Genomic DNA, 26555 nt, shown 5'->3' on the forward strand with positions numbered 1-26555 from the left:
GCCTGTGCTCCATCTGCCGTCGCTACGGCGCGCTCTGGGCGTACTACAAACCAGATGAAGTCCGCATTGAAGGCAGCGATGCAGTGGAGGGGTACGCGTGGGGCAAGAAGACGCTAAGCTTCAATCGTTGCAGGAAATGCGGCTGCATGACACACTACACAGTGCTACGCAATACGGAGCCACGAGTGGCTGTCAATTGCAGGATGCTCGAGAGGGAGGAGTATGATAGGCTTGAAAGCGAGCAGTCTGACGGGGACGAGTAGTGGTGGTGGAGTGGCGGGCAAAGTGGAAGTCGGCAAGATAGTTCATTCAATCATGGTGGCAGCTGCTTGTGCTGTACGCAAGTGTTAGTTACGCTACGCGCGATGCCTGACTGCGTGCTAATGATCGCTAGGTTATCAGGAGGACTTACGACTGCACGCTCAAACACTGGCTGGCGAAGAGGCATTCAGAGCCGGATGAGGGGATTTTAGAGCACCCTCAATTGTGCCGGCCATCGTATGGTTGCAAGTAACGCTGTTATTATGACAAGCAACAACTTTGTCTTGATCCGGGGTCCCTAAGAAGTGAACCACTAATACCGTTAAACGGAAGTGAGACCAATTCCCTGTTCGGTTGTAAAGGATCATATCAATGCAGCGGTATGGCAAATCATCTTCAAGAACGTAGTATTCCGTATAACAATTGACTGCAAGCCTGCCAGGGTGTCGTCGTAATCGGAATATCCATCTTTACCCAAGAGCTTATCGGGATGAGTCCAGAGTCAGCTTGGTGCGAGCTGCCTTTGCCCTCTTACAGCAATCTCGCTCTTTCGTTCAAGGGCAGATATGCCTCGAGAGTTGCCATCTCCACGCCGTTGGTATGAGGTTATATGGAGTGCTTAAAAATTACCGACATGTCATGATTGATGTTGACGGCAAAATCTATCCCTCCACGCAGGCTCATCAGCCTCTTTACATTCAGGCCGTTGCTGAATACTGCCGTCCCGCGGATGACAACGTGCGGTAAAGTGCAAACAGGTGATGAAATTGACAATTGCACAACTTGCCGAGATTTTAGTGGAGTCGGAGAAGCAGGCAGAGTAAGCGACGTCATTCTGTAGAAGCTGCTCGCGTGACCAACTTGCCCCGTGCGATAGCTTCATTATCATTTCAGGCTGCAGCATATGTCTTCGACTCTCACTTAACCACTGTCAACAGCACCAAGTCACAATCAACAGCGGAGCCGTCATGTATCGGCCCAATATCCAAGCCCTGCTTCAGCTCTGCCTGACTGCAGTCGCCTTGGCTGCACCGATTGCGGACGAGTCAATGAAGACGAACGGAATGAGCAACGCACAGCAGTTCGGAACTGGTGGTGGCATCTTCGGCTTCATTGTCCTGATTCTGGACATCATTGTCTGGGGTACGCGCTACACCCACACCGAGCGCTCATCATCCGCAGCCTTCGCCTTCCTACCTCAGTCGCATGCATGCTGACCAGATGTTCACAGTCGAGGTTCTCAAGTCCAGCCGCCCACCCAGCTACAAGCTGCTATGGTGCGTCCTCGTCTTCATCTTCCCGGTTGTCGGCATCATCCTGTACTGGCTTTTCTCGGACCGGGCCAAGTGGAACGCTGAGGGAGGCTACGAGCCGATTACGCAATGAGTCATATAATGCAAAGACCGTGGCACTTGAAATACTGTACGACATCATGACATTATTACTATCGACCCGGCGCGGTAGACAAACGTGTTTGTGAGTGCATGGTATCGACACATAACATGCCAGTGTCGCTGCAGGGTTACCGCCGTACTCGTTCATGTGTTGAGACGTGGTGGAGTCGCTCGTGAGCAAACGGAGCATTCCACGCTATGCATGAGTATTCAGGCATCGAAGTCACTAGTAACCCCTTCTAATTATGTCAAGCAAGTCAAGGCATTCCGTGCAGCGACCCAGTGTCAACGAAGATACATAACACGATACAAACGGTAAGCCCTTGCTTCGCGCGGGCAGTGTGCCCTTTTAACCCGAAACATTATAGGCACAGTTTGGCTGTGCTTGGTGACAGACTTATGCGGGCCTTACAGGCACTGAATCCTCGTTTCGAAAAGCCTTGGTGAGCTTCTGTTTCGAGCTTTCATTGGTGCCCGTACAATCAGCGGTTGGCTGACCCGCCCATCTTGCTTGCACTCAGCGAAGCCTTTGTTCAAGCTCCTTCCGCTTCGCTTTCTTCGCCTTTGCGTCTTATCTTGAGTACAAACATAGGCCTTACCCAACTTGGTCAACGGGAGTGGCCGGACGAGCCCGCCGAGTGCTGGTTCTCCGGAGACCCCACTTCCTCACGAACCTCACTTCGTCGACCTCACCCATGCCCAAAACACTACTATACTGAATCTGGGTTCGGGACAGTGTCGATCACATTCACCGAGATAAGAGTAAGCTTGAAATCAAACTCTATTTGGAGGTTACCGGTTTGCCGCTCAGCGCCAGCTTCTATCAGCATCCTGCGACCGGTGACGAATGGGAGAGCTTGTCACTATCTTGAGTGCCTGTTTCACGTGAAGCGGCCTTCAAAGCTGCCCCAAAATGGACGGCGCATACGGGATCTTCGACATTACTGTAACGCCTTGCATGCGCTACAAATGATCTTCGGCTTGGTTATTTACCACGTACCTGGCGGAACTACGCCGCTAGGGTTGCAAGGCCCTGATCGTCAGGACCGCTTGTCTACAGCCGACTTCACGCTTGCTATACAGAGGCCGCTGGAACAAACACCATCGCTGAGCAGCGTGAAAGCAACTTCGAGCGTGAATTTGTTTCGACCTGCAGCCCAAGACCGCCAGTTCGCTAACGCCTGCGAATATATGGTTCACATAATTCGCGCGCGCTGGCAGCTGGTTACGAAAGTCAGCTGCCGTTATGCCGTAGGATCTCCATTGATCCAGAATGCATGAATCGCGCTTTGTACTTTATCCGCTTCGGTCTATGGCATCTTCGCCGATCTCTCTGGAGACTACATCCACTTCAACCCCAGTCACCGTTACAGCCGCCACATCAGTTAAGCTGCCGTGCTACGTGCTGCCTAATCCACTCGAGCCGGGTGCCATGGGGGCATACCGCCTTACTGTTAGCTCAGTATATGTCGCACTACTGGCGCTGGTGTCTATGGCTACTGTGTGTTTCCAATATTGTCGATCCACCACGAAACAGAGCTTCAGCAGAGTTGGAAGGTTGACGTGAAGATCATACTGCACCTTTCTCCGTCGCTGTATCCTCTGCTGAAACTTGGTATGTCTGCAGAACGGAAAGAACGGCTGCAGTAGACAGAGCACACACGCGACGAAAGTGCTTGCGAAGTCCAACCGCCGAAGGCAGGTATAAAGATGTCCCATCTCTTCCACCTCGATGCTTCAGCACTCAGCTTCATCACATCTCCTTCCCCTCGACCACCATCCTTAGCCTCCATCATCTTCCATCATGGGACCCACACTCATCAAGTTCTTTTCCCTTCTTGCCATTGCCAGCACCACCCTTGCCTCACCATGCCCTTACGGTGAGATGGCTGAGCGTGGCCTCCTACCCAAGAGCGAAGCCGACAAGTTTTTCGCCGCTCGTGCCAAGCGGGAGGTTGCCGTCGAAGCTCAGATGGAGGTCCAGATGAAAGCCAAGCGCGATGCGGAGCATGCTTCCCAGGAACAGTTCTACAAGAGACAACTGCTGGGTGGTCTTCTAAGCCTGGGAGGCGGGCTGCTCAACGGTGCTCTTCAGCCATTCACTGGACAACTAGAGAAGCTTGGTGTGCCAACGTAAGTCGTCGATCCCCCTTGGTGTGTTGTATGCCCTGCTAATCGTATCGTCCAGCCCTCAACCGGTCGGCTTGGCCGAAGTACCTGACTCAGACCATCCCTTTCAAGCACCTGGTCCCACCGATATCCGTGGCATGTGCCCGACGTTGAACACCATGGCGGTACGTATGGGCCCGCGGACACCCATCGGCAGCCACAGGACCTTCGCTGACTCTCAAATCTTCCTTTTAGAACCATGGCTACATCTCTCGTAACGGTATTACTACCTTCGCTGAAGCGGCAAATGCTTGCCAAATCACGCTCGGCTTCGGCTACGACACCTGTGTCTTCTTGTCAGCCCTCGGCCTGCTCGCCGGCGGTGACTTGCCCAGTGGCATGTACAGCATTGGTGGTGCCGACTCTCGTGTGCCAAACACACTTGGTCCATCACTGGGTATCAGCAAGCATGGCTTCTTCGAGGTTGACAACTCAATCTCCCGAGAAGACGCTTACTTTGGTGCGCAGCGCCTGTGCCGCTCTTCTAGCTTGATGCAAATGCTAACGTTAATGCACAGGCAACCAGGCTGACTTCCGTCTCGACCGCTTCGAGCGTCTTGTCAACATTACGGACAAGTACGACGGCCAGTTCGGAAACTCTGCTTTTGCCGAAGAGCGTGTCTTGCTGTATAACGAAGCGAAGAACAACAACCCAAACTTCGACGCCGGCGTCCGATGGCTCGCTGTCACGACTGCGGAGCGTGTATTCATCTTCCGCGCCCTGCCGAACGGCACAGATGAGACTAATGCAAATTACGCCAACGTGGCGCCATTCTACCTCAACGAGACCTTTCCGCATGAATGGTTTCGTCGCTCGACAGCCTACGGTCTTGCGGACACCGGCGCAGACATCGCCAACCTGCTCGCTAGCAGCCCGCAGGTAACCATTCCGGGTCAAAATGAGGGCATCGACAACTTCGTCCCGCTCGGCATTGATCTCGCATCAGTAACACCAACAGAGGTATAGCTCTTCACCCTTCCCACAGCTTCTCTTAACAAGCATGCTGACACTTTGCCGCAGGCTACTTGCTTCCTCGCCAGCGCCGTCTTCGATGAGACGCCTGGCTTCCTGTCGCCAGCCCTTGTCGACAACTACGATCTCGTAGAGGCCTTCTTGAACGGAGCCGTTGCGCCTTTCTTCGCACCGTACGGATGCAACACTACCGTTTCGAAGCCGGGTCCGAATGCCGGAGACAGTACGGCTGGTGTGAGCACTGATTGCAACGATTTGGTCAATGGTGTGTACCAATGTTGAGAGGCGAGGGATTTGACGAGAAGATGGCATGCTGGGTCGGTAATGCAATCGGGCGGAAAGGGAGCGCTGCCTGATGCATGACGGTTCTTTGGTTCATGACTGCAGTCCCCAACCAGATTGGCGGGATTTCAGAGTCGGGCGAAGGCGCAGTGGACGGGCGTCAATAGCGCCGGTCATCTTGCATTGCGGATTACTTGTGTTTTCGTATGCTTCAGATACCCAGACTCTACCTCGAGACACTGATACATCACTGCAATTGTCAGTCGAACAAATCAACCTCGTAATGCAATCAATGTATCATAACGTGGAGGACGGGAGGATGAGGCATTTGATCGGCGAACCGCCAGCTGTTCCGTTGTAAACCAGCTACGTCGGGATAAGGTCGAGAAATTTAGTGCCTGCAGGTTTCCGAGGATGCTGTCCGCTATGGCGCCTATGACACAGTCGTCTACAAGCACGAATCTTCATTCTCTACGGACTCTGGGTGAACTCAAATACACCCTTGGCAAGCATGCGAGTTCTTCAAGACGGATGCCATCAATTATAGATCATCGGCATCCACCATCTGCACGACCATACCAGTCGTTGCGCCGCCACCATTGCATATCGCAGCGCAACCATATTCGCCCTTGTTCAGCTGATGTAGCAGAGTGACCAATATCCGCGAACCAGAGCTACCCAGCGCATGGCCGAGAGCAATGGCACCGCCACGTGGGTTGACATTGTCGATGCCAAGACCAAGGATCTGTGTCATTGTTAGGCATGACATTCAACCATGTAAGACGGACAAACAGCTGAGCTTACCTTTGCATTAGCCTTGATGACAGCCGCGAACGCTTCGTTGAACTCCCAGATCTTGACCTGCTCAGCCGTAATGCCTGCTCTTTTGAGCACAATAGGCACGACCTTGGCAGGCGCAACGGGAAAGTCGATCGGATCCACAGCAGCATCCGCATAGGCACATATTCTTGCAAGGACTTTCTTGCCCTTGCCGTATTGCTTCGCCGTCGCTCGATCTACCACAACCAGCGCCGAAGCTCCGTCATTAAAGCTCGAGCTGTTGGCCGCCGTCACGGTGCCCTTGCCAGACCGGTCAAATGCAGGCTTCAGCGTCGGTACCTTCTCCAGCTTAAGCCGGTTGTAGCCTTCGTCTTCGGCGACCACCTGCTCGCCCTTCTTCGTCTTCACGGTCACCGGCACCACCTCCTCCTTGAAGAGGCCTTGCTTCCAAGCTTCCTGTGTACGCTTGTAGCTCAGAATAGCAAATTCGTCCTGTTCTTCTCGGCTGATTTCGTACTTCTTCGCCGTGTTCTCGGCGCAATTGCCCATGTGTACCTGGTTATACACATCCCACAACCCATCCTTGATCAAGCCATCCTCCAGCTTCATTTCGCCGAACGGCGGTTGCTGGCTCGCACGCGGCAAGTAGTACGGCACGCGCGACATGTTCTCCATGCCACCTGCTACGAGGGCGGTCTCCTGACCCAACTCGATCTGCTGCGCTGCGATGCTGACGGCCTTCATCCCTGAGGCACACACCTTGTTGATCGTTGTTGACTCAACGCTCGGGTCCAGACCAGCGAAGATAGTAGCCTGCCGCGCCGGCGCCTGCCCTACGGATGCTTGCAACACATTGCCCATGTAGACGTGCGTTATCTGGTCCTTGGGGACATCGGAGCGGGCAATGGCCTCCTTGATGGCGGCTGCGCCCAGCTCGGGTGCAGAGACGGTGGTGAAAGAGCCGTTGAAGACGGCGCAAGGTGTACGGACGGCGGAGAGGATGTACGCCTCCGCGATCTCCTTCCTGCGAGGCGGTGTCGTTGCGAAGTGGCGCTGCATGGCCGCCGCTCTTTGCGTGGCTCGGGCGGTATTACTATTGGCAGTGGTGGCAGACATGGCTTTGCACGCGGCGCACACCGGCCGGCCGAGACTGCGAGAGACCATTCTGAAGCACAGCAACAACGAGATGTGTACTTACACCTTTTGGAGTCCGAGCATGTCGAAGCTGCAATGGCAGACGAAATAATACCGGATGGAGAGGTAGGTGGAGAATGAGCTGCTGCTTGAGCCGAGGCAGCATATGAAGCCGAGCACTCCATGATTACCCGACCTGACCTTACACATGCAGTGGCAGAAAGTCGTTTTCCACAGTCAAACATATGAGTTACAGCTACGGAAGATGCAGCTAAATGGGGTATAAGCATCTCATGTTATCCCAACCCTCCTGCCCATCATGTAAGTATCCCACCATCAACACCTCATGCCTTGCGACGCCAACGCTAGAATGGATGTTACCCTCACGCCCATCGAGTGAATACGATTAGCCAGGGTACGACGCCTGCTGCTATAGTGAGGAACGCAAAGAAAGTGGTTGCCCAGCCTGCTCCGATAGCCCCGTACATTGGCAGGGCGAACAGAACGAACACGAAGCTCAGCAGATATCTCGTGGATATGCTGGACTCCAATGCACTCACGCCGTTCGTGTCTCCGAAGCGATCTGTGAGATATTGCTGCGTTGATACGAACGTCAACAGCAGCGAGCAGGCGAACACTGCCATGGCGAAGCAGGGGGCACCCCAGTGGACACCCGGCGTAGTAGTCCAGCCGAACAGCAACAACGATACTGGTGTCAGTATGGAAGCAGGCAGCGCCATGAAGAGTCGCCATTCCGCAGGTGGGGGCGAAACATGTATGGATGTCGAGACGACCGACTGCGGTATGGGTGGTATAGGCGGAGCTGGCGTATCTAGAACCGCTGCCGCAGCTGCACGATGCAGGCTTTTCGATCTTAGAAGTGCCACGCGTGGCTCCGTTATCCGTTGTGTCTCCGCGACGCCGTCTGGGCCATCCCTGGTTGTGGGCCGCACTGGCAGGGCATCAACGAGCACTTTCGCCAGCTGAACATGATCGAAGCGGACGTGGTAACCCTCCAACGCTTTGCAGAGGTCGCCGTATGCTGGGTTCATGTTCAGTATCAGTAGGACGCGCTCAGGTAGGATTTTTCGCTTGGCGTTCGCCTCGAGGCTGTTGAGGTAGTTCGCCGCTGCGATGGAGAGCATGATGTTCCTCTGTTCTTCAATCGAGTTTGGCAGTGGTGGCCTTTGTGTCACTATGGGGGCAGTGCTCGTGCTGGCGCGCCCGATCGAGACCGCTGCACTGCTCCTGCTGTCCGCCGTGAGTCTCAAGTTACGTCGCGAGAAGTTGCTCACAGTGCTCGCAGTACTTTTCTTGCTTGCGTATGTGGCGCGACTGCTTTGAGATGTTGAGCAACGACGCGCTTTCTCCAGTTCTGCGGCCCTGATTGCTTGCCAGTGCTCTACCCGCGGCACGTAGAAGGAAGTGTGATAGATGGTGAGTGCGCAGATTCCCACAACCAAGCCAATGATCATGCTCATGAAAGTGACGCCTTGAGTGCCATGCACGAAACCGTAGGCTCGGAAGAACGCTGAAGGGAAAGCAACGAAGCCCGCGTACAAGATGGCAAAGCTGAGCCCAGCCTGAACGCATAAGAGTGCGAACGGTACGTCTGAGAGCAATAGTTGCAAGGATGCAAACAGACCCTGGTCCGCGCTCGGTTGGGTGTTGAGTCCTTGCTGAGGTTGTGCGACGCCTCTCGTCTGCAGCAAGATGCCAGCTTTTGATGTTTCCGAAAGGAGGGCCATTGGAATTAGGCACGCAATGAATGCGAACAGGACAATATACTGCGTCCATGCCGCACCCTCTGTCCACGCCAAGTATCCGCCTAGAACCACACCAAAGCATGGACCAAGCAAGAGCGATGCGTTGTAGAACATGAATGGCAAACTCCGTTCGTTCGGCGCCCAGAGGTGAAGCAGGACTGTGTCTCCCAAGGCTAGGGCAGGCGATGCGGCTAAACCAGCCAGCAAGCGGCACACAACACTGCCGCCGAAGTTTCTGGCCAATCCTGCCACAAGTGTGAACAAAGCGAATATTGACATGGACACTAGGTATGTGATCCGCTGAGTGAGCGCCATGCCGCAGGCTCTGCTGATCTGCGGGCCGAAAGCGAGACTGAAAACGAAGAATCCAACGGACAGGGAAACACTTCCTAAGGACGTGTGGTCTTCCTTCGCAAGTTCCATGCTTGCAGATGCAATGGTCGTCGACGCAAACATGATCGAGAAGCTTACGGCACCGGCAGTAGCCGTCTGCGCCCATCGCTTCCGGCGAGACCACTTTCGAGGGTTCAGTTCGTCCAGTTCCCATGGCGTTCCGGCCAATTCATACGTTAACTGGTCACCGTAGCCCGTTCTGCGGCCCGTGAGCCGTTCGAAGTTTGATGGATTGGCTGGTAAGGCGGTGAGGGGGCTCGAGGTGCCGTACGCATGCTTGCCACTCTGCCGAGCCCTCGTTCCCTGCAGCAGAGGAACTTCGCTAGTAGGTCGTGTCTGAGACTCAACAGTGGCCGTTCCGAACGTCATTTGGGACGTATACGACTGGCGTCTGGACGACCGCCGTCGCCATGCGTCCTCCTGCTGGTATGAGGGTATGGGAGGTATGGGCGGGACATATGGAATAGCCGCTGCTTGCGAGGTCATCTTTTCGGTCTCCCGGACTTCGGGCTCCTTATCAGACTCTGGGTTCGGTGAAGCGGGCGAGACGATAGAGGTCTTCCAGACTTTCTTCTCCGTTTCCGGTGTCGTTGGCCGTAAGCTCTTGACTTCTTCCACAACCTCTTTAGACAGAATGCTCCCAGCCGGAGCGATCCATGCTTTCTTCTCAAGCTCCGGCGTCATGCATGGTGAAGTCCCGGGCGACCAATGAAATGACGCTTTTTCGGACATCGGCGAGATGGCGGCAAGGTGTTCAACGCTGCTATTCCTCATGGCGGCAAGGAATCTTCGAAGGTCGAATCTTCTGTCACTGCGGAACCGGTGCTGTAGAATAGCAGGCTTAAGATGATCGCACAGACGGCGCCATAATGATGGCTTGGCTTAAAGAACTGAAGGAAAGAACGCAGAGTATACAAAGAGAGTAAACAGTCTCAGTGCTTACACGTTAGACTTTGGTGCATGCCCGTTGTGCCCTCATCACAGACTGCGGAGCAACCACATGCTACAGTACGGTCATACCGCGGCTCCACCCACTCGTCACTGCAAGGCAATCGGATCGTCGCCAAAAGCGACAGAAAACGAATGTATACTAACCGCCTTGAAGATTAGTCTGGGTTGAGTGCACATGCCGATGTTGGAAGGGATTGGATGCATTGAACGTGAACAGCATAGCGTATTGCGGAGTACGAAGGCTGATGATAGCGATCAGCGCACCGTTTGCAATGTGAATTGTGCCCTTCCACCGGGTTGCGGAAAGTAGGCATAGTGTCAACGCCCATGAGAAAGGGAGCGCTATTCTTGGGAGACAGGAGTGAAGTCAAAAGCCAAGCTTGGGGGCACTCTCGCGCTGGTAAGATTAGCGCACCGGCAGCGCATCCTGCAGAGTGATGGCGCAAGAGAAGCACGAGATCTTCCGAGACGGCGATGCTTGGTGTTCCAGGTTTTGCCGCCATTATATGCCACAGTCGACATACCTTTGCTTATTTAGTCGCATTCCTTGGAAGTTGCGTTTAGGAAACGTACACGCTGCTGATGAAGCTGAGAAGAATGTGGGCTTGATAACGCTTACAGAAGGCAAAATGCCACTCTTGGTTTGAGCACCAAAATAGCCGAAGCCACGCCGAGGAGCCGAGAGTATCAGAACATTGTAATAAGATTGTTTGGTCCAACGGCGACCGTTATCGACCTGCAGATTACACTCGGTCACCGGAAACGAAGAAGCTCTACTTCTTGGTCAACGTTGATCATGCCGCACGGTCCGATCATTGTAGGCTACTAGGGAAGCATTCGAATTTTCGCATAGGTACTACATCCAAAGTAGCACTTTGCCGATCGTGTCTCTAAGACTCTCGGGGCCAGCATGACGCCCTGCGCAGTGGTTTTGCTTCTTGCTGCTCGCTCCAGACCAGGACATCAGTAGCGGATAAGATATTCGCAGCGCTACCAGACAGCCTCGAGGCGCCAGCCTTGGACGCATACCCAACGTATCGTACATGTGCCTGCTGGTTAGATTCACAGCCACAGACAAACAATATCTCGCGTACGTAACCATCACAAGCGCCATCCCAGCATAGAGCCACTGGTGTCCGGTAGAGATCGGTACACAGCGAGACAAGGCTCCTAACCCAAGTCAAACCGAGCAAGACAACCGCACCCGACAGCGACCATGTCGAGATGAGGACTTGTTCGTCCAACTAAGACAAAGTATAGACGGGAAACGCCGGCGCAGCAAACATTGCGGACCAGACACGACGCTTAACCGGCCGAGACATTGATCCAGTACAGAATGGAGGTAACGATGCGTATCATGAGGCTTTTTATCGTGAGGTTCCAATAGCGTAGATTCGGCGGGGCGTTCGAGCCTTCACAGCCTACAGGTATGATATTGCACAGGTGAAGGTGCGGACTCCAATTTACTTAGGACAGATGCTGCTATGCTGCTTGTTATTTGGCTAGCTTACAAATACACTGTGACGGTTGACTCCGCCGTTTGATGTGCTACCACTATCCACTTGGATTTTCGTAGTGGCACATGTTTGACGATACTGTGAGAAAGCTTGCGTACCAAGTGGCTGGTACTCGAACGCATGGTTAGTCCAGAGTCCGTCCTTCGCATAAAGTGTAAGACACGCGAGCAGTTTAGAAAGCGATCTGGCAAGTGACAAGCACTACACGAAGGGCGACTTATCTGCAAATCGTTTCGCCTTTCATGCCTTAGGACGAATGCCTCTGCGTGGAAGACCGAGCATGTAAGGGTTTATGGTCCACTTTATCGGTTTAGACCGGCCAGAGACATTGTCTACAGTTTGCACGGGTAGTTATGCCAGCGTCCGTTCGATACCAGCAGGTTGAGTGCATTGCTGCGTTTCACCGGACCGCCTCCTCTCGCTTAGTATCTTTTATGTAAGGCAAGACAAGTGAAGGACAACTTGAAATGATCGGTGCGACAGCTCCATGCTGCAGAACATGCAAGCTCGTAGGGAGAATCTGCTACAGAAGTGGGAAGGCGAAAGTGAAATTAGCATAGGGGTACAGCCATTAGTGCTGCCGCTTCGTACACCAATGACGAAGGTGTAGCCGTACCACAGCAGCACAAATCATCCACTGTCTGCTGTGTCTGATCATGAATACATCTACTGCAACATTGAAGCTGCTGTGCGGGAGCCTGACGCCCTTCCTCTACCCTTGCCTCGATGCTGCATGGGTAACAAGGGGTTTAACCTGCAATGAACCGCAGCGCCGGAGACGGCATGTGGCTCTTAGTAGACGATGCTCCAGCACCGTCACAGCGGCACGGTCAGAGTTATCGAGTAATGACAGTATCGATGTCGCGCAATACGACCATCTTGATCCGTCCCCGCACAATTACAGCTCGCAACCCTTCGTCGATGCTTGCTCCCTGACCGTGTCCGCTGGAGCTGGAGGGCACGGTTGCATTTCGTTCCTGCGAGAGAAGTACATCGCAAATGGTCCCCCAAACGGGGGTGATGGCGGGACGGGGGGCAATGTGTACATACAAGCTGTCAGGGGCGAAACGAGTCTGCATAAGCTGGCAAGGCGAGGCGCTTTGAAAGCAGGGCGCGGCAAGAACGGACAGGGCAGCTTAAAGGGAGGTGCGAGAGGCGAAGATGTTCTCTTGGTCGTGCCGGTGGGTACCATCGTTAGGGAGCTTACCAGGCATGATCCTCTGGCTGAGGATGAGGCTGTGCAGTCCAAAGGCTTCGGACGGGACTCGGAGGATGACGATGGGAGTGTTGAAGGCACTGATCAGAGCAAAAAGTGGCGTAGAGACCGATGGTTACTCTACCCTGGCACGCTGCCTAAGAACTTCACCTCCGCTTCCTTTCCTGCATTACCACGCCCTCGCCGCAATAATTTAGTTGCCACCGAGCCCCAGGCTCCCATACGTCTCGACCTGGACAAGCCGATGAATCACCCTATGCTACTGGCTGCAGGAGCTATGGGAGGACTTGGCAATCCGCACTTTGTGACAAAGTCCGTCACTCGCCCGAAGTATGCTACAAAGGGCGAAGACGCCACGCGGATCCATTTTCAACTCGAGCTGAAGCTTCTGGCGGATGTCGGCCTGGTTGGCTTGCCCAATGCGGGAAAGAGTACGCTCCTGCGTGCTTTGACGCGAAGCAGGACGCGAGTGGGTGATTGGGCTTTCACCACTCTCGCACCTAGCGTCGGGACGGTGGTACTAGACAATAACCAAGGAAGACCGAGCATTGACACGAAGGGCAGATCGTCAGAGGCTCGCAGGAGTTTCACCATTGCAGACATTCCTGGCTTGATTGAGGACGCCCATCTAGATCGAGGGCTCGGGCTCGGCTTTCTACGACACGTTGAGCGTGCAGCTCTACTAGCCTTTGTCATTGACCTTTCGGCTGGTGATGCGGTCGATGCATTGAAGGCTCTTTGGAAGGAGGTTGGGGAGTATGAGCAGATGCGCGAGCGTGAGCTCAATGCCGACACGCAACGAACGCAGCCGGATGAAGAAGGGATGGTCACATTTAGGCCCTTCGAGAGCAGCATTTCACCAGGTTTCGATCCCGAGCCGCACACTCAGTTTGCAGGCGATGCTGACGAGAACATGGTGCTCGATCCTCCAGCTGGCCGCAAGCTCCCTCCACTGTCCCTGCCACCCATCAGCAGCAAGCCATGGTTTGTTGTGGCTACGAAAGCGGACTTAGCGGAGACGCAGCACAACTTTGAGCGTCTGCAAAGCTATATTGCAAGCGTCCAAGCCGGCGAGGAAGCGCACCCCAATCCTGCGAAGAATGCTTGGCGCAGAAAACTGCACGCTGTTCCTGTCTCTGCTATCAACAAAGAAGGAATAGAGAGCATACCACACCTCATCCTCGAACTCCTCAACGGGTGACGCTGCGTTAGAAATTCTGCATACAGCCGAAGTTGCGAACCTACGCAAGTATTTCCGCGTTATCGCTTTGTATCTCTCTAGCTCGGAATGTTCATCCAGGGCGCGTACGACCCAGCAGCATATCATGCCTACGAGCGTCCCATCGCCGCCGATAGTGTCTCGTAGGCTGCAGAGTTGTGGTTGTATTTGACTTCGTTCATCCCCGCATGTTCCACGATTGAGTTTGTTCCAACAATACGGCACCTTGCAACCTGCGCGCTGCCTACAGGATCATAAGCACTACCTCTTCCCTAATCTCAAATTTAGCCACGCCGCTGATGCTGCCGTGTGGTCGCACGTCCGGCGGACTTGGGAGTATTCGCCAACACAATAACGCCGAGAGCGCTGGTGCATAGCGGCTGCGCCTGCAAAGTCAAAACCTGCTGAAACTGATCACAGTCTGGAGACACCAAGCCTTTGCATGATGCAACGATGCATGGCCGGAGCACTGTAATTGCGAACATCCTCTAACCACACTCCACGTGCCCTCAAGTCCGGGTCCAATCGTCTTGCTTGATCGCTTCATGACAATACCAATGGCGTCCACCGCCAACAACGACAATGGCGGACTCGTGAAGTCTTTGAGTCCCAGGCCGACGAAACATGCCCTTCCCGAACCAGTCGACGGTGAGGACTGCAACTACCCGGACGAAGGCAGCGGCTTTGGCGCGTTTCTGACAATGTTTCGCGGTGGCCTGATCGCTCCCACCGGGACCACATACGACTCGATTAGACTCCTGCTTACGGCAGAGTCCGTAGACGAGCGAGACCAACTGACCCGGCAATGGCGAGATCACAAGCTGCAGGAGCTCAACTTCATTGGTATCGTCGGCGCGCTACTTGCGGGCTGCATGACCAGCACCGGCTCTTGGCCCACTGTTCTGCCGAACGGCGAGGAGGCTCCGTGGCCGGTTCGGACATGCTGGTATGCTGGGATTGTGTTCTCGCTGTTCGCCGTGCTTACGGCAGCGCAGCAGTCTATCCGACTGCACCGACTATCCGGCCACAAGGATGCGATGAAGACTATCCGTCACTACATGGGTTGCCGCAAGCGGGACGAGGAAGGCGTACTGCGAATCAAACCAAGACGATTCCAGGTCTATGGATGGCAGGCTAGCATAATGTTCTTGACGCTAAGTGTGGCTGCTCTGTGCGTGATCGAAGGCCCCTGCGGCTTTCGTGCTGTCGCTAATGGTTATGCCGCTGGGATTGTAGGCTTGTCGGCATGTGCATACTTATATGGAGTTCCACACAGTTTGGTCCCTACAAAACTGTTGAAGAAGGATGGTGGGACAACAACGCAAAGGTACATCAGAAACGTGATCAAGCGGAGCAGATCAGCTGACTTTCAGGGTAGCTTGCAGTCACGTGGAGTATCATTACCCTCGTTACTGTTATTGCCTTCCTCGCCGCCCAGATCAGTTTGGCAATGCGCAAGGACGATGCGTGAGACCAGGAGGTCTGCTGCCCGTGCCTGCTTGGCCGATGGCCACTCTCTCGCCGGTGCACATCGCGGAGGAAAGGCATGCCAGAGACGCATGTCAGAGACGCATGCCAGAAACGCGATGCAATTAGTATACACTCCATGGGACCCTACACGAAGCTCTTCACAGGTACCTGCAGACCGCATCGACTCATATAGCGATGCCAACCCGGAATCACTTGTTATTCGACTGTGTCCGACACGGTGAGCAGTAGCAGTGAAACACTACTTTCATATGGAGAGAAGCGGAAGAAGCCGGCAATGGTCACTTCATTGATGCTGCATTGAGAGTTCGTTGAACGCATCATTCCAGTGCTCCGTCGGTCCGCATACGCAGCGAGTGAAGTCCGCGCTGCTTGTCGCTAGCAAGAGAAGCATTAACGCAACCCCAATATAATGCCCAGCAGCATCAGCTACTCGGCGCCGCAACAGCGTATCTTTCAGACTTTAACCTCCCATACGCCGCGCTAACCCACACAGAAATGCTTTCCGTTCGTCCTTCATGCCTTCTTCCTCAGCTGCCACCCTACTTTATTCACTCTTGCTGCACCCAGCAGGACAAACGCTATTAGCGTCGACGTTGCCGCCCATATCGATGCACCTGTGTAGCTACCATGCATAGCGCTCTGCAGCGCACCACCTATCGGTGGGCCGGTCAACGCCGCAAATGATAGCGAGCTGAACGCCATGCCAAGCCTTGTGCCGACCATATTCAAATCCGGCGTGATGCTCGCAACCGTGGAAGGAACCAGACATTGCATTGCGGCGCTGATGAGACCATAAAACATGGTGAAGACATAGAGGCCCGCTACGTTCTCCACTGCAAGCCAGCAGTATGCTACGATAGTCAGGAAGAGGACGGTCGGGACCACCATGTTGAGCTGTCCCACTTTATCTGCGAAGTAAGGCGGTATTACTCGTGCCGGTACGCCAACACCGTTGACAATGATGATCAGAGATGCTGAGGAGGCGAAATCAAGCCCAACCTTCTGGACGCCGTACGATGCGAGCTACATAGGAGGTAAGTGGAAAGTGTGTAGAAAGTGAGGCCGACCAACTTACAAAGTAGAAAGTGTAGTAAATCGCCTACGGATCAATGGATGAATGGGTCAGCCGTATTCCACTCCATCACGATGGAACGTATCCAATGCTCTGCTTACCCAGATAATGAAAAACAGGCCAGCGACGAAGCAAGCGTAAACTGGATCGAGCCACGCCGCCCAGTCGATGATCGGTCCGGATTGCCGTGGTGGAAGCCGCGGACGCATGAACGCCAACACGACGGCCAGAAGACCAAGATTCAGGAAGCCAAGCACGCGAGTAGTCCAGGCGAAGCCGATCTTGGGAAGCAATTCCCTTACGATGATAGGGTAGATCATACCGCCGACCGCATTGCCGGTCGTCGCTATGCCGATAGCAAACGATCGTCTACTGGAGAAGTACGTAGCCACCAGACCCAATGACGGCGTGAAGAAGATGCCGCCACCTAGGCCAGTGAGCAGACCTTGTGTGAGCATAAGATGCCAGAATTTGGTCGAGATGCTCATTAGAAACATGCCGAGTAGCTGCAAAACGGATCCTACGATGACAGTAGGGATATAGAGGCCAGCATCCAGTAATCTGCCGCTCAAAGCGCCGATGAAGAAGGTCAACCAATTCTGCACGGTCCCGATCCAGGATATGGTTGATGGTGACTCTTGCAGGGTAATCGAGTAGTATGTTTGAAAGGTTCCATATGAATTAACCCAGCCCCAAGTGGTGAAAATGACAAGCCAGCCGCAGGCGACCATCGTCCACGCCCTGACGCCGCCGTCAGGCGGTGGTCCCGGGTCGACGATACTGCAGGTGGTGAAGGTTCTCTCCAATACATTGCTGGCTCGGCTCACTGTTCGTTTGAGTTCCAGCGATACCCGGGGAGCTGCTTTCTCGGTGCTGTGCTCAAGATCTTCCGCTTCGTGGGCGGAACTTCGCTCGATGTCGTCCACCTCATCTCGAGACGAGATACTGCAGTCACTGTGAACCATATTCTCGGCCTGCGCTTCCTTTTCCTTGGACATTGTGGGAAAGAACCAGCAAGTCAAGTGGTCCTAAACCCAGAATAGGGAATTGAAAAGAAAGTAGAGTAGCGGAAAGTACTACCAAGGTTGCATAATGGAAGAAACACTTGGGCAGGTGCGCCCTTCTACATCGGCGTAATGCTCACCGTCTTCGGACGCGCTGGCCGACCTGATGAAGGTTGATCAAAGAGCCAGTGTTGCAGTAGCGGCGCGGGCAACTGCATGACCGCAGTTTGACGGCTACCTCGTGCCGAGTCTCCATGGCAGAAGCTTCGAAGAGCACTCATCAACTTGACCATCATCGCCCGCGTCTTGTCGCAACACATCGGGTAGCTAGAGCAGACTGAGACTTACGATCAATGTGGTTGAGCTTCTCTCAGAGTCCGTAGGATTCAGGCTCGACAACAATGTCCCTCACGTTTGGTGTCCGAGGACTCAAGGAGCGTTTGTGTGGCCGGGAATAGCGGCTCCATTGAAAAGTCGGCTTGTGATTTGGTCCCCCGCTCTCATAGGTGGCAGCGGTTCAGAGGCTAACGGCTGTACAAAACACGTACTCTCCCTAGCAATAATCATGGCTCTCTGCATACGGGAGGCCTTGGGTATCAAAAAGCGCCGCAGGGAACATTGGCGGACATTCAAAACCTTCCCAAGCGCAAAATACGCTTCTAAGTCCAAGGGAGCCAGAACGCTACTGCTAGGTACGATCCGATACGAATCAGCCAAACCGCGTTACCCAGCCGTCGAGGAACGTCCAATGCCAATATACAGGGGTATCGTAAGGGGCATCCAGCATTCCCAACCACACCAGTCCCCCTCCTCACGGCCCCCATCGTCATAAGCGCACCGACCGCACTTCAAGTCCGCTGATTAAAGAACCAACTGCCCCTCTTCCCACCCGGATTTCCCTCGGGCGGCATCATTCCAGCGTGCTGTTGCGCCTGCAAGCCCGCGAACGTCGGCACCATGGGCGCCTCCGTACCGCCACCGCCTCCACGCAGCGGCTTCGCAATGCGACCGAATTGATTCCCGCCCGCGAAGGACCCATTAATGCCTGCCGTGTTGGCATTGGTTAGACCGCGTGTCGAGCCGGACTTGGCCGCTTCGAGCCGTTCTTTGACGGCCATGAGCTGGCTTTCAAATCTAAGTTCACAGTCAGCATTACTGAACGTGCGCAGAAACGGCGAGCGTGCGTACTTATGATTCGCCACCATCAACTTCTCCTGACTCTCCGCCACCAATGCCTCCAACCCGCGTATCCGCTCGCCGCGCGCTACCAACTTGCGCTCCGCAATCGCCACTTCCTTCTTCAACTGCGCGTTCTGCTCCACCAACTGCCGTTGCACAAGCGTAAGCTGTTCCAGATTCCGCTCCAGGAACGCGAGTTTCTTCGCCTGCTGCTTGCTGTTCGAGCTGCGCAGGATGCTGTTGTACTGTTCCCGCGTGCTATCGAGGCTGATCTCGAGCTCGACGACGCGCTCGCAGCGGTTCTGCAGGTCGCGCATGAGCGATTTCTTGATCGTGTCAAAGTCTGTGAGCTGTTTGCTGAGAGTGTGTGAGCCGTTTGGTGAAGTGCCGTTGATGGCTCGTTTGCGCAGGGCTTCGAGCTCGCTGCGTAGACGGGCATTCTCTTCCTGTTGCCGTGTCAGTGCGGCGCCGAGGTCTGAGCCGTCGGGTTGGGCGGCGTGGTGTGCGGCGAGGGAATCGTAGAGTTTCCGTTTCAGCTCTTCCGTGTCGGCTTCGGAAAGATTTCGCTCGAGCACGGCTTGGTAGTCCTGCTGCGCTTGAGCCAGCTTTTGCTCCAGCATCGCAGTGTCCGCTCCGCTTCCATGCTCGTTCACGCCACCGTTGATCTCGGATTGCCGCACAAAGCCTTGTACTTCCACCAAACGCTCCTTCAGCAGATGTAACTCATCCGGCGCAATGGCATCACCGCTATCTGCGATCTCCAGCAGACTGTCGACCTGCTGCAGCGTACTGCGCATATGCGCTTCATATGGGCTTATGAGCCCGTCGCCGAGATCAAAGCCAGCCATCATTTGCGCCATGCGCTCTTTCTTGAGCCGCTCCTTCTCGTCGAGCTGCGCGGAAGACTCTTTAGCGGACATCTTGGCGTCGAGAAGCTGATGCTTCACATCATCCAGCTCCGCCGTCAGCTCCGCATTAGCCTCTTTGAGCGAGTCCATAGTAATGCTGGCCTCCTTCGTCTCAAAGTTGATCTTCTCAACCTGCATCCGGAGACCCTCGGTCTCGCCCTGCAACTGCTCGTTTGTGCGCACTGTGGCCGTCTGACTTTCTCGCAGATCCTGAAGCTCCGCTCTGGCTTGCTGCAAGGCCTGCTCGGCAGCGGCCAGACTGCTCTCCTTCTCGGCCAACTGATCCTGAAGCTCGTTCTCCCGCCTCAGGAACTCTTCCTTCTCGTCCTTCTCCATCGCCAAGCTCGGCGTGCCTGCTCGCTCCAGCTCAAGTCTGCTTTCTGGTCTCGGCGTACCAGCATTGTCCTGTCCGGCCTTCAGTCTGCTGCTGGGCGTAGCAGGTCTGGGCGGCGCTTGCGCAACTGCGCGACTTATATCCTTCATGGCCGGCGTCCACTGTTCTCTTGGTACTTGCTCACCCTTACGCCAATTGCCAACCTCGCCCTCCAAAGATTGGACATACGATTCGAATGAGGTGACCTGCGATTGCGCCTTCTTGAGCAGAGCCTTGAGCTGCGCGGGCGAAAGCTCCTCATTAATTTTCGCCTTCTGCTTGATAGTCTTAGCGCGTTCGCCAAAACGCAACGTTGACATTGTTTCGGCGTCGTTGTAACTGCTAGGCGAGCAATTGATAATGAGCGTTGTCCGTGAGTTACCGCCGAGAGATTCTTGCAAAATGCGAGTGAGCTTGCTGTCGCGGTAAGGGATGTGAGAGCTCTTGCCATCCGACAGAGCATTGATGACCATGCCAAGAGCGGATAAAGACTTATTGATCTTCTTCGCTTCCTCCAGTGTCTGCCCGGAGGCGCCAGTCTTGCCAACCTTTTCCGAACCAGCCAGATCAACCAAGTACAATCGACCGGATCGCATCGAACCGGTCTCGGTGTTCTTCTGCGCAATCTCAATGACGAAGATCGAATGCGACCGTGACGATTCCTGATTCATGTTCGTCGCAGCAACGACTCGCGACTGCCCGCCGATCTGGAGCACACGATACACCTCCTCCACCGACCCCAGATACACCTCCGTCAACCCCTTCACATACACCCCCTTCTTCTGATCCTCATGTATCGGCAAGTTGTCATTCTGCGGCTGCAGCAGGTCGCGGATCTTCTCCATATAAATCTCCATATAGCTCACCCTGACGGTGAACTCCAGACTATCATCGCTACGCAAAATGCTGCTGAAGATCTGCTCCACAATCCGTGGGATAATCCCCTTGGACGCCTCATCCCCGATGTCCGCGCCCATCATGGTATACGTCTTGCCGGAACCCGTCTGCCCGTAGGCGAAGACGGTGCCATTGTAGCCGGCCAAGACATCGTCGACAGTGCTGCGGATGGAGTAGTCGAAGACGTCGTGCTGGGCGGTGTTGGTGGGGAAGACACGGTCGAAGGTGAAGGCGCCCGTATTCTCGCGCGAGGTGATGGTGCAGCTGTCATCGCTGGTGAAGTCGACGACTTGTTCGCTGCCGGCGGCCACTTCGATTTTGTTCTGGGGGCGGAAGCGGGCGACGACTTTGATGGTGTTGGCGGTGGACATGGCGGCGAGCGTGAGGAGGTGGGAGGTCTCTCCACTTGCCCTCGCACGCTGTACCACAGAGTCGTGCTCTAAAGAATCCAAGTGGAGGTGATCGGGGATTGAGACTCACGAGTGTTTACATCATGTGCTTAAGCAACGCCAGGGGACGCTTGTGCGGCACTACCCGATCTTAGTGCCACGGTCTTGCTCGCGCTGTCACATGCACTTGAGACACTTTGCACTGAAAGCATGGAGTTATTGGGAAGGAATTTGTGATTGAATCTTGGATGTGCCTAATGAGTAGTGTTCTGGGGTATAGTATTGTATTACAATGGAGTTAATGATACATGGTAGACACAAGCTAGCAACCCCCACGCTCAAGCTCAGAAGACGCCGCAACTCCATCTTGACATATTGGTACTCTTTCCAGCTCAGCCTCAAGCTGCAGAACTTATGATATCAAAATCCATCGCCCTCCCACGTAATCCAAAGTCCAACTGTCCGTATGACGAGTGTAGTCGATCGTAGATTGAATACCGTAGCCAGATAGAGCCAGGCCAGGAAGCAATCACATTAACACTCGCAGTTCTACTGCGACACCGAAGCCTCCACGGCCTGCTGGTGTGCCTCAATAGCCATCAGCTTGACTTGGGCCGCCGCGCTCTTGAAGAAGATGACGAGACGCTCGCCGCCCATGAGGTAGAGCTCAGCGACCATCAAGTGCAGGCCGATGACAGCGACAGTCGCTTGGGCGAGCACCATCTTCGCGTAGAGCTTGATCACCCGCAGACGAGCAGAGCGATCGAACGATCTCCAGGCCTGGACGAACAGCACACGGCTGCTGCCACAGACAGTCATGTCAATGTCGCCGATGATGGCTTGCTTGTCGAAGGGAACGATGGTCTCCTGGTCTTCCGGCAGGAGGGTGGCTTCAATGCGTGTCAGGGTGGCAGCGGCGGGGAGCAGGACTGCAACAGCGACGAAGAGAGCGGTAGCCGGGACCGCGAGGAAGCGGAGCGCCAAAGAAATGTTCTCCCCACACTCGCCATGCTTCATCTGGTGCATGGCAGCCGCATGATCGAAGTCGCGCGGGAGGAGTACAAAGGCAACAGCGACTGGGAGGAGGAAGGTTGCCTGTTGCGCCACAGCCAAGCACAGAGTCGGCAGGAAGAGGACCCTGCATTGCTTACGAGGCACAACGCGTTGCCACCAGGACTTCGTAGTAGGGCCAGAGATCATCGTGTGCGTCCAGACCATGTGGACGCGCATAAGGCCGATGGAGACGATGATGTAGGCGGGGATGTGGGCAGCGAAGCCGCCGAACATCGCGGCCAGGAAGTTCGAAAGAGCAGCGTGGAGGAAGTGGTAGAAGATGCTAAGTCCCAGACCTCTCCATCGTGCTGAAAAGCCGCCGACGCGCTGGAGCAAGCCGATGGTGTTGGTGATCTTGCTTGTGATGGGCTTGTGGCTAATGACGGTGACCTCGACGTCCACGTCCTCGTCGAGCGGCTTCTTCTCCAACGGTGCATCTGCCTCTTCGGCATAGGCTGGAGGCTGTTCGTCGGAGTACGCTGGCGGCTTCGGCTCGATGATGGCGGTGGAAGAGGGAGACTCGATCATGGCGAGGCTGGCCATGACCTCGCCGACGGTGTAGCGGATCGATGCGATCAGGAGGAGGGTCACAATGACCGTGATGACGACCGGGAGAAACTCCATCGGAGAGACTTCCTGGCCCGTTTGCTCGTACAGTTCGGCATCGTGCTGTAGCTGCGCCATTTGCTCGTGGCTTGGCTGGGTGAAGTGGCGATGTGCGGCTTCAACGCCACGGCGGACGACATGGTGGACGATGGCAGACATGGCGACGATGTCTGTGAGAAGGGACTGGAAAGTGGATGTAAGGAGAAGATGAAGTGGAGGTGGCAGAGGAGAGATGGTGTTGGAGGCAGCAGCTTTGTTCATCCACGCAACAAGCGCTGCTGCTCAGCCACTCCCGATAAAGCATGACGAGGCAGTCCAAAGTAGCTTAGCTTACACTCTACCGAAGGATCCGGGGTCACGTGAAAGCATCGGAGTCCTCGAGCTCGTTTACGCCGACTGGGCCCCACGCAACTGTTTGCTAAGCCCGCCCAAACTCTCCTCCGTGACGCAGGCCACCACCTACCGAAGTCCAGACAAACAGACACACATGTACCAGCCTAAGGAACAATACTCTATTCGATCCCACCCACACCCTGAGTCGACCAACTTGGGAATACATGGACAGTCAGCAATAGCTACAACGAGACCACTCAGCGGTAAGATAGAGTTTGTTTGGCAGGCAAGCGGGCAGGCACGAGGGAAAGCGCACCGTTGGAACCTTCTTCGCGATACCGATACCTCCGCTGGGTGTGAGGGCGGTATTAAGGTTGCAAGGGGGCGTCGCATAACGTTCACACAATCTTCCGCGAACGAACACACGTCGGCGTAGTTAAGCAACAAACAGTGAACTTGCGCGAATCACCAGTACAGGGCTGTGGCAGCCTCGACCGCTCACTGCCAGCTTCTCCCGCTTAGTAGTCTACCTCCACATCCTCCAAACGCGGCGGCAGCGAGATCAATACAATGTCGCGATCACGCCGCCTCCAACGCGCGGAAAGCGTGTCCAGCACATCCTCCTCCTCGACCTCGCCTGAGCGGGACCCGGACGACGACGACAATGACTCCTTCATGCTGCAGGCCAACGACTCGGCTTCTTCCCTCGGCGTCGAGATGGCTTCGGACGACTCGCACGATGCCGCCGCGCGTCAGGCGTATGAAGAGCGATGTCGTGTGTCGCCCGTCGCAAGGCTGCCGGCGGAGCTGCTCATCAGCATCTTCGCACGCCTGAGCGCGAGCAGTGACCTCATGTCATGTATGCTGGTAAGCAAGGAGTGGGCTCGGAATAGTGTAGGGTTGCTGTGGCACAGGCCGGCGATGAACAAGTGGGACTGCATTCAGTCGGTGGTGCGGTCGATACGGAAGGCGGACAAGTTCTTCGCGTACCAAGACCTGGTGAAGAGGTTGAATATGTCGACGTTAGCCTCGCAAGTCAGTGATGGTTGTCTCATCGGCATGGTGGACTGCAAGCGAGTCGAGCGTTTGACCTTGACCAATTGCAGCAAGTTGACGGACATCTCCATCCAACCGCTGGTCGAAGGCAACAGGAGTCTGCTAGCTTTGGACGTGACCGGGCTGGATCAGCTCACGGACAGGACTATGATGACTGTGGCAGATCATTGCCTACGCTTGCAAGGACTCAACGTAACTGGTTGCAAAAAGCTCACAGACGCCTCGATTGCGCAGGTTGCGAAAAGCTGCCGGCACGTCAAGCGGTTGAAGTTCAATGGGTGCGCACAGCTTACCGACACCGCTCTCATGACCGTCGCAGCACATAGTACACATCTATTGGAGATCGATCTTCACGCGCTGCACAACATTGAGAGTCCCGCAATCACTGCCTTGTTGACCTCCTGTCAGCATCTCAGAGAGGTCAGACTCGCACACTGCATGCGCATCAACGACCGCGCATTCTTAGACATCCCAAGCAACCCCGACAACCCTACTACTCTTGAGGCACTCCGGATACTGGATCTAACAGACTGCAGCGAGCTCGGTGACAAGGGTGTCGAAAGAATAATTGAGACGTGCCCGCGGCTGCGCAACCTCATTCTCGCCAAGTGCCGCCACATTACCGATCGCGCTGTGCTCGCCATCGCGAAGCTTGGCAAGAATCTGCACTACATTCACCTCGGCCACTGCCAGCGCATAACAGACTTCAGCGTGGAGGCGCTTGCGAAGTCATGCAATCGCATCCGCTACATCGACCTGGCGTGCTGCAGCAACCTCACGGACCACAGTATCACGAAGTTGGCGGGTTTGCCGAAGCTGAAGCGCATCGGTCTAGTGAAGTGCGCGGGGATCACGGATTTGAGCATCCATGCGCTTGCGATGGGAGAGGTGAGGAACGGCAAACGCACGAATGGACCCAGTGGGAGCGTGTTGGAGCGTGTGCATCTGAGCTATTGCACGCTGCTCACTCTGGACGTAAGTTAGGGCCGCTTTTGGCATGTATGCCGCACTCCGCTAACAAGGCTCGCAGGGCATCTATGTCTTGCTCAACAACTGCCCGAAGCTCACACACCTTTCTTTGACCGGTGTGCAAGCCTTCCTGCGCGACGAGTTACTGATCTTCTGCCGCGAAGCACCGCCGGAGTTTAACGACCATCAGCGGGAACTATTCTGCGTCTTCTCCGGCAGCGGCGTGGGCCGGCTGCGCGAATACCTCAACCAGGAGAAGAACCACGCCTTGAACGCACTCGCGAGCCGAGGCGACAACGATAGCATGACACCCAGCATGGCGGGCGAGGGTGAAGACGTCGACGTCATCGACGTGTACGGCGGCGACGCAGGCGACGGGATCGACGGCGATGGCACGGGCGCGGATAGCGATGGTAGTAACACGCCCGTCATCGCCCTCGACGTGCATGGTGACCACCGTCCCGGCGCCACGCCCATCATGGGCGGTCCGCCTCTCATGGGCGCCGCGGGATCAAGCGCATCTGGCATGCTCTTCCCCGGCTCGCACTACCCTCCTTGGCCGCCTCTGCACCACCACCACCACCACCATGATCATCACTCCAGCCACGTATCGCAAGCTTTCGGCGGTCCATCATCGTCAGCCTCGGCTGCGCATCTCAGTCAGAGCGCGCCAGCATCTACGTCGGGCCTTCACGGCCATTGGGGGAGTCTGCCGCCGATGTTTTTCAACTCGCCAGTGGCGGCCCACACGGGTCAGGGTGTTGTGGCGGCCCAGCATGTTACGAGTATGATGGGCGCGACGATGTTGGATGATGTTGATGAGGGGGATGAGGCGTTTGGGGAGGGGAGCGAGATGATGGGGGATTAGAGCGATGCTTCGTTTCGCTGCCGTTTATACCTGGGTGCAAGCACGGACTTACTTGACTTGCTAGACTCGCTGTGGGCGGGGAGAGTGGTTTGATGCGATTCGCGACGATTTATCTCGCTTGCGGTGGGATGCAAACACTGGGCGTTTATTCCTGTCATTGCTGGCGACGCGTGAACCTTGCGGCCGGCTAAGATATGGTGGGTCACTTGGCGTTTCTTGACAAAGGGAGATGGGCAGCTCTACGAGCGTTCAGAGCGGTTTAATGAGTTATGCTAGCGACGATATCCAATTCAACTCGGTTT

General features: G+C 55.2%; 13 protein-coding genes across 13 annotated transcripts; 5 read left to right on the top strand and 8 right to left on the bottom strand.

The window, feature by feature from the left end:
- Positions 1–306: 306 nt before the first annotated feature.
- On the bottom strand, positions 307–1027 carry BAUCODRAFT_28866 (uncharacterized protein). Its single transcript, XM_007673512.1, has one exon. It carries the CDS (start codon positions 627–629, stop codon positions 423–425), a length of 207 nt encoding a protein of 68 aa, XP_007671702.1. The 5' UTR covers positions 630–1027; the 3' UTR covers positions 307–422.
- A 226-nt stretch (positions 1028–1253) lies between these two features.
- Positions 1254–1638, top strand: BAUCODRAFT_43560 (uncharacterized protein; the record flags this gene model as incomplete). The annotated part of the gene is made up of 2 exons (XM_007673513.1): positions 1254–1404; positions 1493–1638. Coding segments are annotated over 2 exons (297 nt in total), but the record flags the coding sequence as incomplete, so codon positions are not given.
- A 1560-nt stretch (positions 1639–3198) lies between these two features.
- Positions 3199–5321, top strand: BAUCODRAFT_172510 (uncharacterized protein). Its single transcript, XM_007673514.1, has 5 exons — positions 3199–3788; positions 3844–3949; positions 4020–4284; positions 4343–4785; positions 4846–5321. Exons 1-5 carry the CDS (start codon positions 3460–3462, stop codon positions 5077–5079), a joined length of 1377 nt encoding a protein of 458 aa, XP_007671704.1. The 5' UTR covers positions 3199–3459; the 3' UTR covers positions 5080–5321.
- A 299-nt stretch (positions 5322–5620) lies between these two features.
- Positions 5621–6975, bottom strand: BAUCODRAFT_61941 (uncharacterized protein; the record flags this gene model as incomplete). Its single annotated transcript, XM_007673515.1, has 2 exons — positions 5621–5824; positions 5884–6975. 2 exons carry the CDS (start codon positions 6973–6975, stop codon positions 5621–5623), a joined length of 1296 nt encoding a protein of 431 aa, XP_007671705.1.
- Positions 6976–7270: 295 nt separating this feature from the next.
- On the bottom strand, positions 7271–10216 carry BAUCODRAFT_28870 (uncharacterized protein). Its single transcript, XM_007673516.1, has one exon. It carries the CDS (start codon positions 9924–9926, stop codon positions 7377–7379), a length of 2550 nt encoding a protein of 849 aa, XP_007671706.1. The 5' UTR covers positions 9927–10216; the 3' UTR covers positions 7271–7376.
- A 32-nt stretch (positions 10217–10248) lies between these two features.
- On the bottom strand, positions 10249–10707 carry BAUCODRAFT_28871 (uncharacterized protein). Its single transcript, XM_007673517.1, has 2 exons — positions 10677–10707; positions 10249–10627 (listed from the first exon to the last, which is right to left on the bottom strand). Exon 2 carries the CDS (start codon positions 10604–10606, stop codon positions 10259–10261), a length of 348 nt encoding a protein of 115 aa, XP_007671707.1. The 5' UTR covers positions 10607–10627; positions 10677–10707; the 3' UTR covers positions 10249–10258.
- A 76-nt stretch (positions 10708–10783) lies between these two features.
- BAUCODRAFT_172174 (uncharacterized protein) lies at positions 10784–11635 on the bottom strand. The gene has a single exon (XM_007673518.1). It carries the CDS (start codon positions 11215–11217, stop codon positions 10960–10962), a length of 258 nt encoding a protein of 85 aa, XP_007671708.1. The 5' UTR covers positions 11218–11635; the 3' UTR covers positions 10784–10959.
- A 626-nt stretch (positions 11636–12261) lies between these two features.
- On the top strand, positions 12262–14319 carry BAUCODRAFT_172568 (uncharacterized protein). The gene has a single exon (XM_007673519.1). The coding sequence runs from the start codon at positions 12277–12279 to the stop codon at positions 14035–14037; it is 1761 nt and encodes a 586-aa protein (XP_007671709.1). The 5' UTR covers positions 12262–12276; the 3' UTR covers positions 14038–14319.
- A 293-nt stretch (positions 14320–14612) lies between these two features.
- On the top strand, positions 14613–15526 carry BAUCODRAFT_144184 (uncharacterized protein; the record flags this gene model as incomplete). Its single annotated transcript, XM_007673520.1, has 3 exons — positions 14613–15226; positions 15292–15382; positions 15434–15526. The coding sequence occupies 3 exons, from the start codon at positions 14613–14615 to the stop codon at positions 15524–15526; spliced, it is 798 nt and encodes a 265-aa protein (XP_007671710.1).
- A 533-nt stretch (positions 15527–16059) lies between these two features.
- BAUCODRAFT_118288 (uncharacterized protein) lies at positions 16060–17616 on the bottom strand (the record flags this gene model as incomplete). The annotated part of the gene is made up of 4 exons (XM_007673521.1): positions 16060–16569; positions 16622–16645; positions 16720–17444; positions 17526–17616. 4 exons carry the CDS (start codon positions 17614–17616, stop codon positions 16060–16062), a joined length of 1350 nt encoding a protein of 449 aa, XP_007671711.1.
- Positions 17617–18077: 461 nt separating this feature from the next.
- BAUCODRAFT_28874 (uncharacterized protein) lies at positions 18078–21507 on the bottom strand. Its single transcript, XM_007673522.1, has 2 exons — positions 18811–21507; positions 18078–18756 (listed from the first exon to the last, which is right to left on the bottom strand). The coding sequence occupies exons 1-2, from the start codon at positions 21348–21350 to the stop codon at positions 18471–18473; spliced, it is 2826 nt and encodes a 941-aa protein (XP_007671712.1). The 5' UTR covers positions 21351–21507; the 3' UTR covers positions 18078–18470.
- An 87-nt stretch (positions 21508–21594) lies between these two features.
- Positions 21595–23237, bottom strand: BAUCODRAFT_28875 (uncharacterized protein). The gene has a single exon (XM_007673523.1). It carries the CDS (start codon positions 23184–23186, stop codon positions 21918–21920), a length of 1269 nt encoding a protein of 422 aa, XP_007671713.1. The 5' UTR covers positions 23187–23237; the 3' UTR covers positions 21595–21917.
- A 238-nt stretch (positions 23238–23475) lies between these two features.
- On the top strand, positions 23476–26553 carry BAUCODRAFT_28876 (uncharacterized protein). Its single transcript, XM_007673524.1, has 2 exons — positions 23476–25391; positions 25447–26553. The coding sequence occupies exons 1-2, from the start codon at positions 23931–23933 to the stop codon at positions 26251–26253; spliced, it is 2268 nt and encodes a 755-aa protein (XP_007671714.1). The 5' UTR covers positions 23476–23930; the 3' UTR covers positions 26254–26553.
- The last annotated feature ends 2 nt before the right edge of the window (positions 26554–26555 follow it).

This window comes from Baudoinia panamericana (genome assembly GCF_000338955.1).
Source record: "Baudoinia panamericana UAMH 10762 unplaced genomic scaffold BAUCOscaffold_1, whole genome shotgun sequence".
Lineage (NCBI taxonomy): Eukaryota > Fungi > Ascomycota > Dothideomycetes > Mycosphaerellales > Teratosphaeriaceae > Baudoinia > Baudoinia panamericana.

Coding starts and splice junctions, on each gene's coding strand:
- BAUCODRAFT_28866 (XM_007673512.1), bottom strand. CDS start 629: ATGATCCTTTACAACCGAACAGGGAATTGGTCTCACTTCCGTTTAACG.
- BAUCODRAFT_172510 (XM_007673514.1), top strand. CDS start 3,460: ATGGGACCCACACTCATCAAGTTCTTTTCCCTTCTTGCCATTGCCAGC. Junction 3,950..4,019: donor CGACGTTGAACACCATGGCG/GTACGTATGGGC, acceptor TCTTCCTTTTAG/AACCATGGCTACATCTCTCG. Junction 4,285..4,342: donor CCGAGAAGACGCTTACTTTG/GTGCGCAGCGCC, acceptor GTTAATGCACAG/GCAACCAGGCTGACTTCCGT.
- BAUCODRAFT_28870 (XM_007673516.1), bottom strand. CDS start 9,926: ATGAGGAATAGCAGCGTTGAACACCTTGCCGCCATCTCGCCGATGTCC.
- BAUCODRAFT_28871 (XM_007673517.1), bottom strand. CDS start 10,606: ATGGCGGCAAAACCTGGAACACCAAGCATCGCCGTCTCGGAAGATCTC.
- BAUCODRAFT_172174 (XM_007673518.1), bottom strand. CDS start 11,217: ATGGCGCTTGTGATGGTTACGTACGCGAGATATTGTTTGTCTGTGGCT.
- BAUCODRAFT_172568 (XM_007673519.1), top strand. CDS start 12,277: ATGAATACATCTACTGCAACATTGAAGCTGCTGTGCGGGAGCCTGACG.
- BAUCODRAFT_28874 (XM_007673522.1), bottom strand. CDS start 21,350: ATGTCCACCGCCAACACCATCAAAGTCGTCGCCCGCTTCCGCCCCCAG. Junction 18,757..18,810: donor TTGATGGTGGCGAATCATAA/GTACGCACGCTC, acceptor CTGTGAACTTAG/ATTTGAAAGCCAGCTCATGG.
- BAUCODRAFT_28875 (XM_007673523.1), bottom strand. CDS start 23,186: ATGTCTGCCATCGTCCACCATGTCGTCCGCCGTGGCGTTGAAGCCGCA.
- BAUCODRAFT_28876 (XM_007673524.1), top strand. CDS start 23,931: ATGTCGCGATCACGCCGCCTCCAACGCGCGGAAAGCGTGTCCAGCACA. Junction 25,392..25,446: donor GCACGCTGCTCACTCTGGAC/GTAAGTTAGGGC, acceptor CAAGGCTCGCAG/GGCATCTATGTCTTGCTCAA.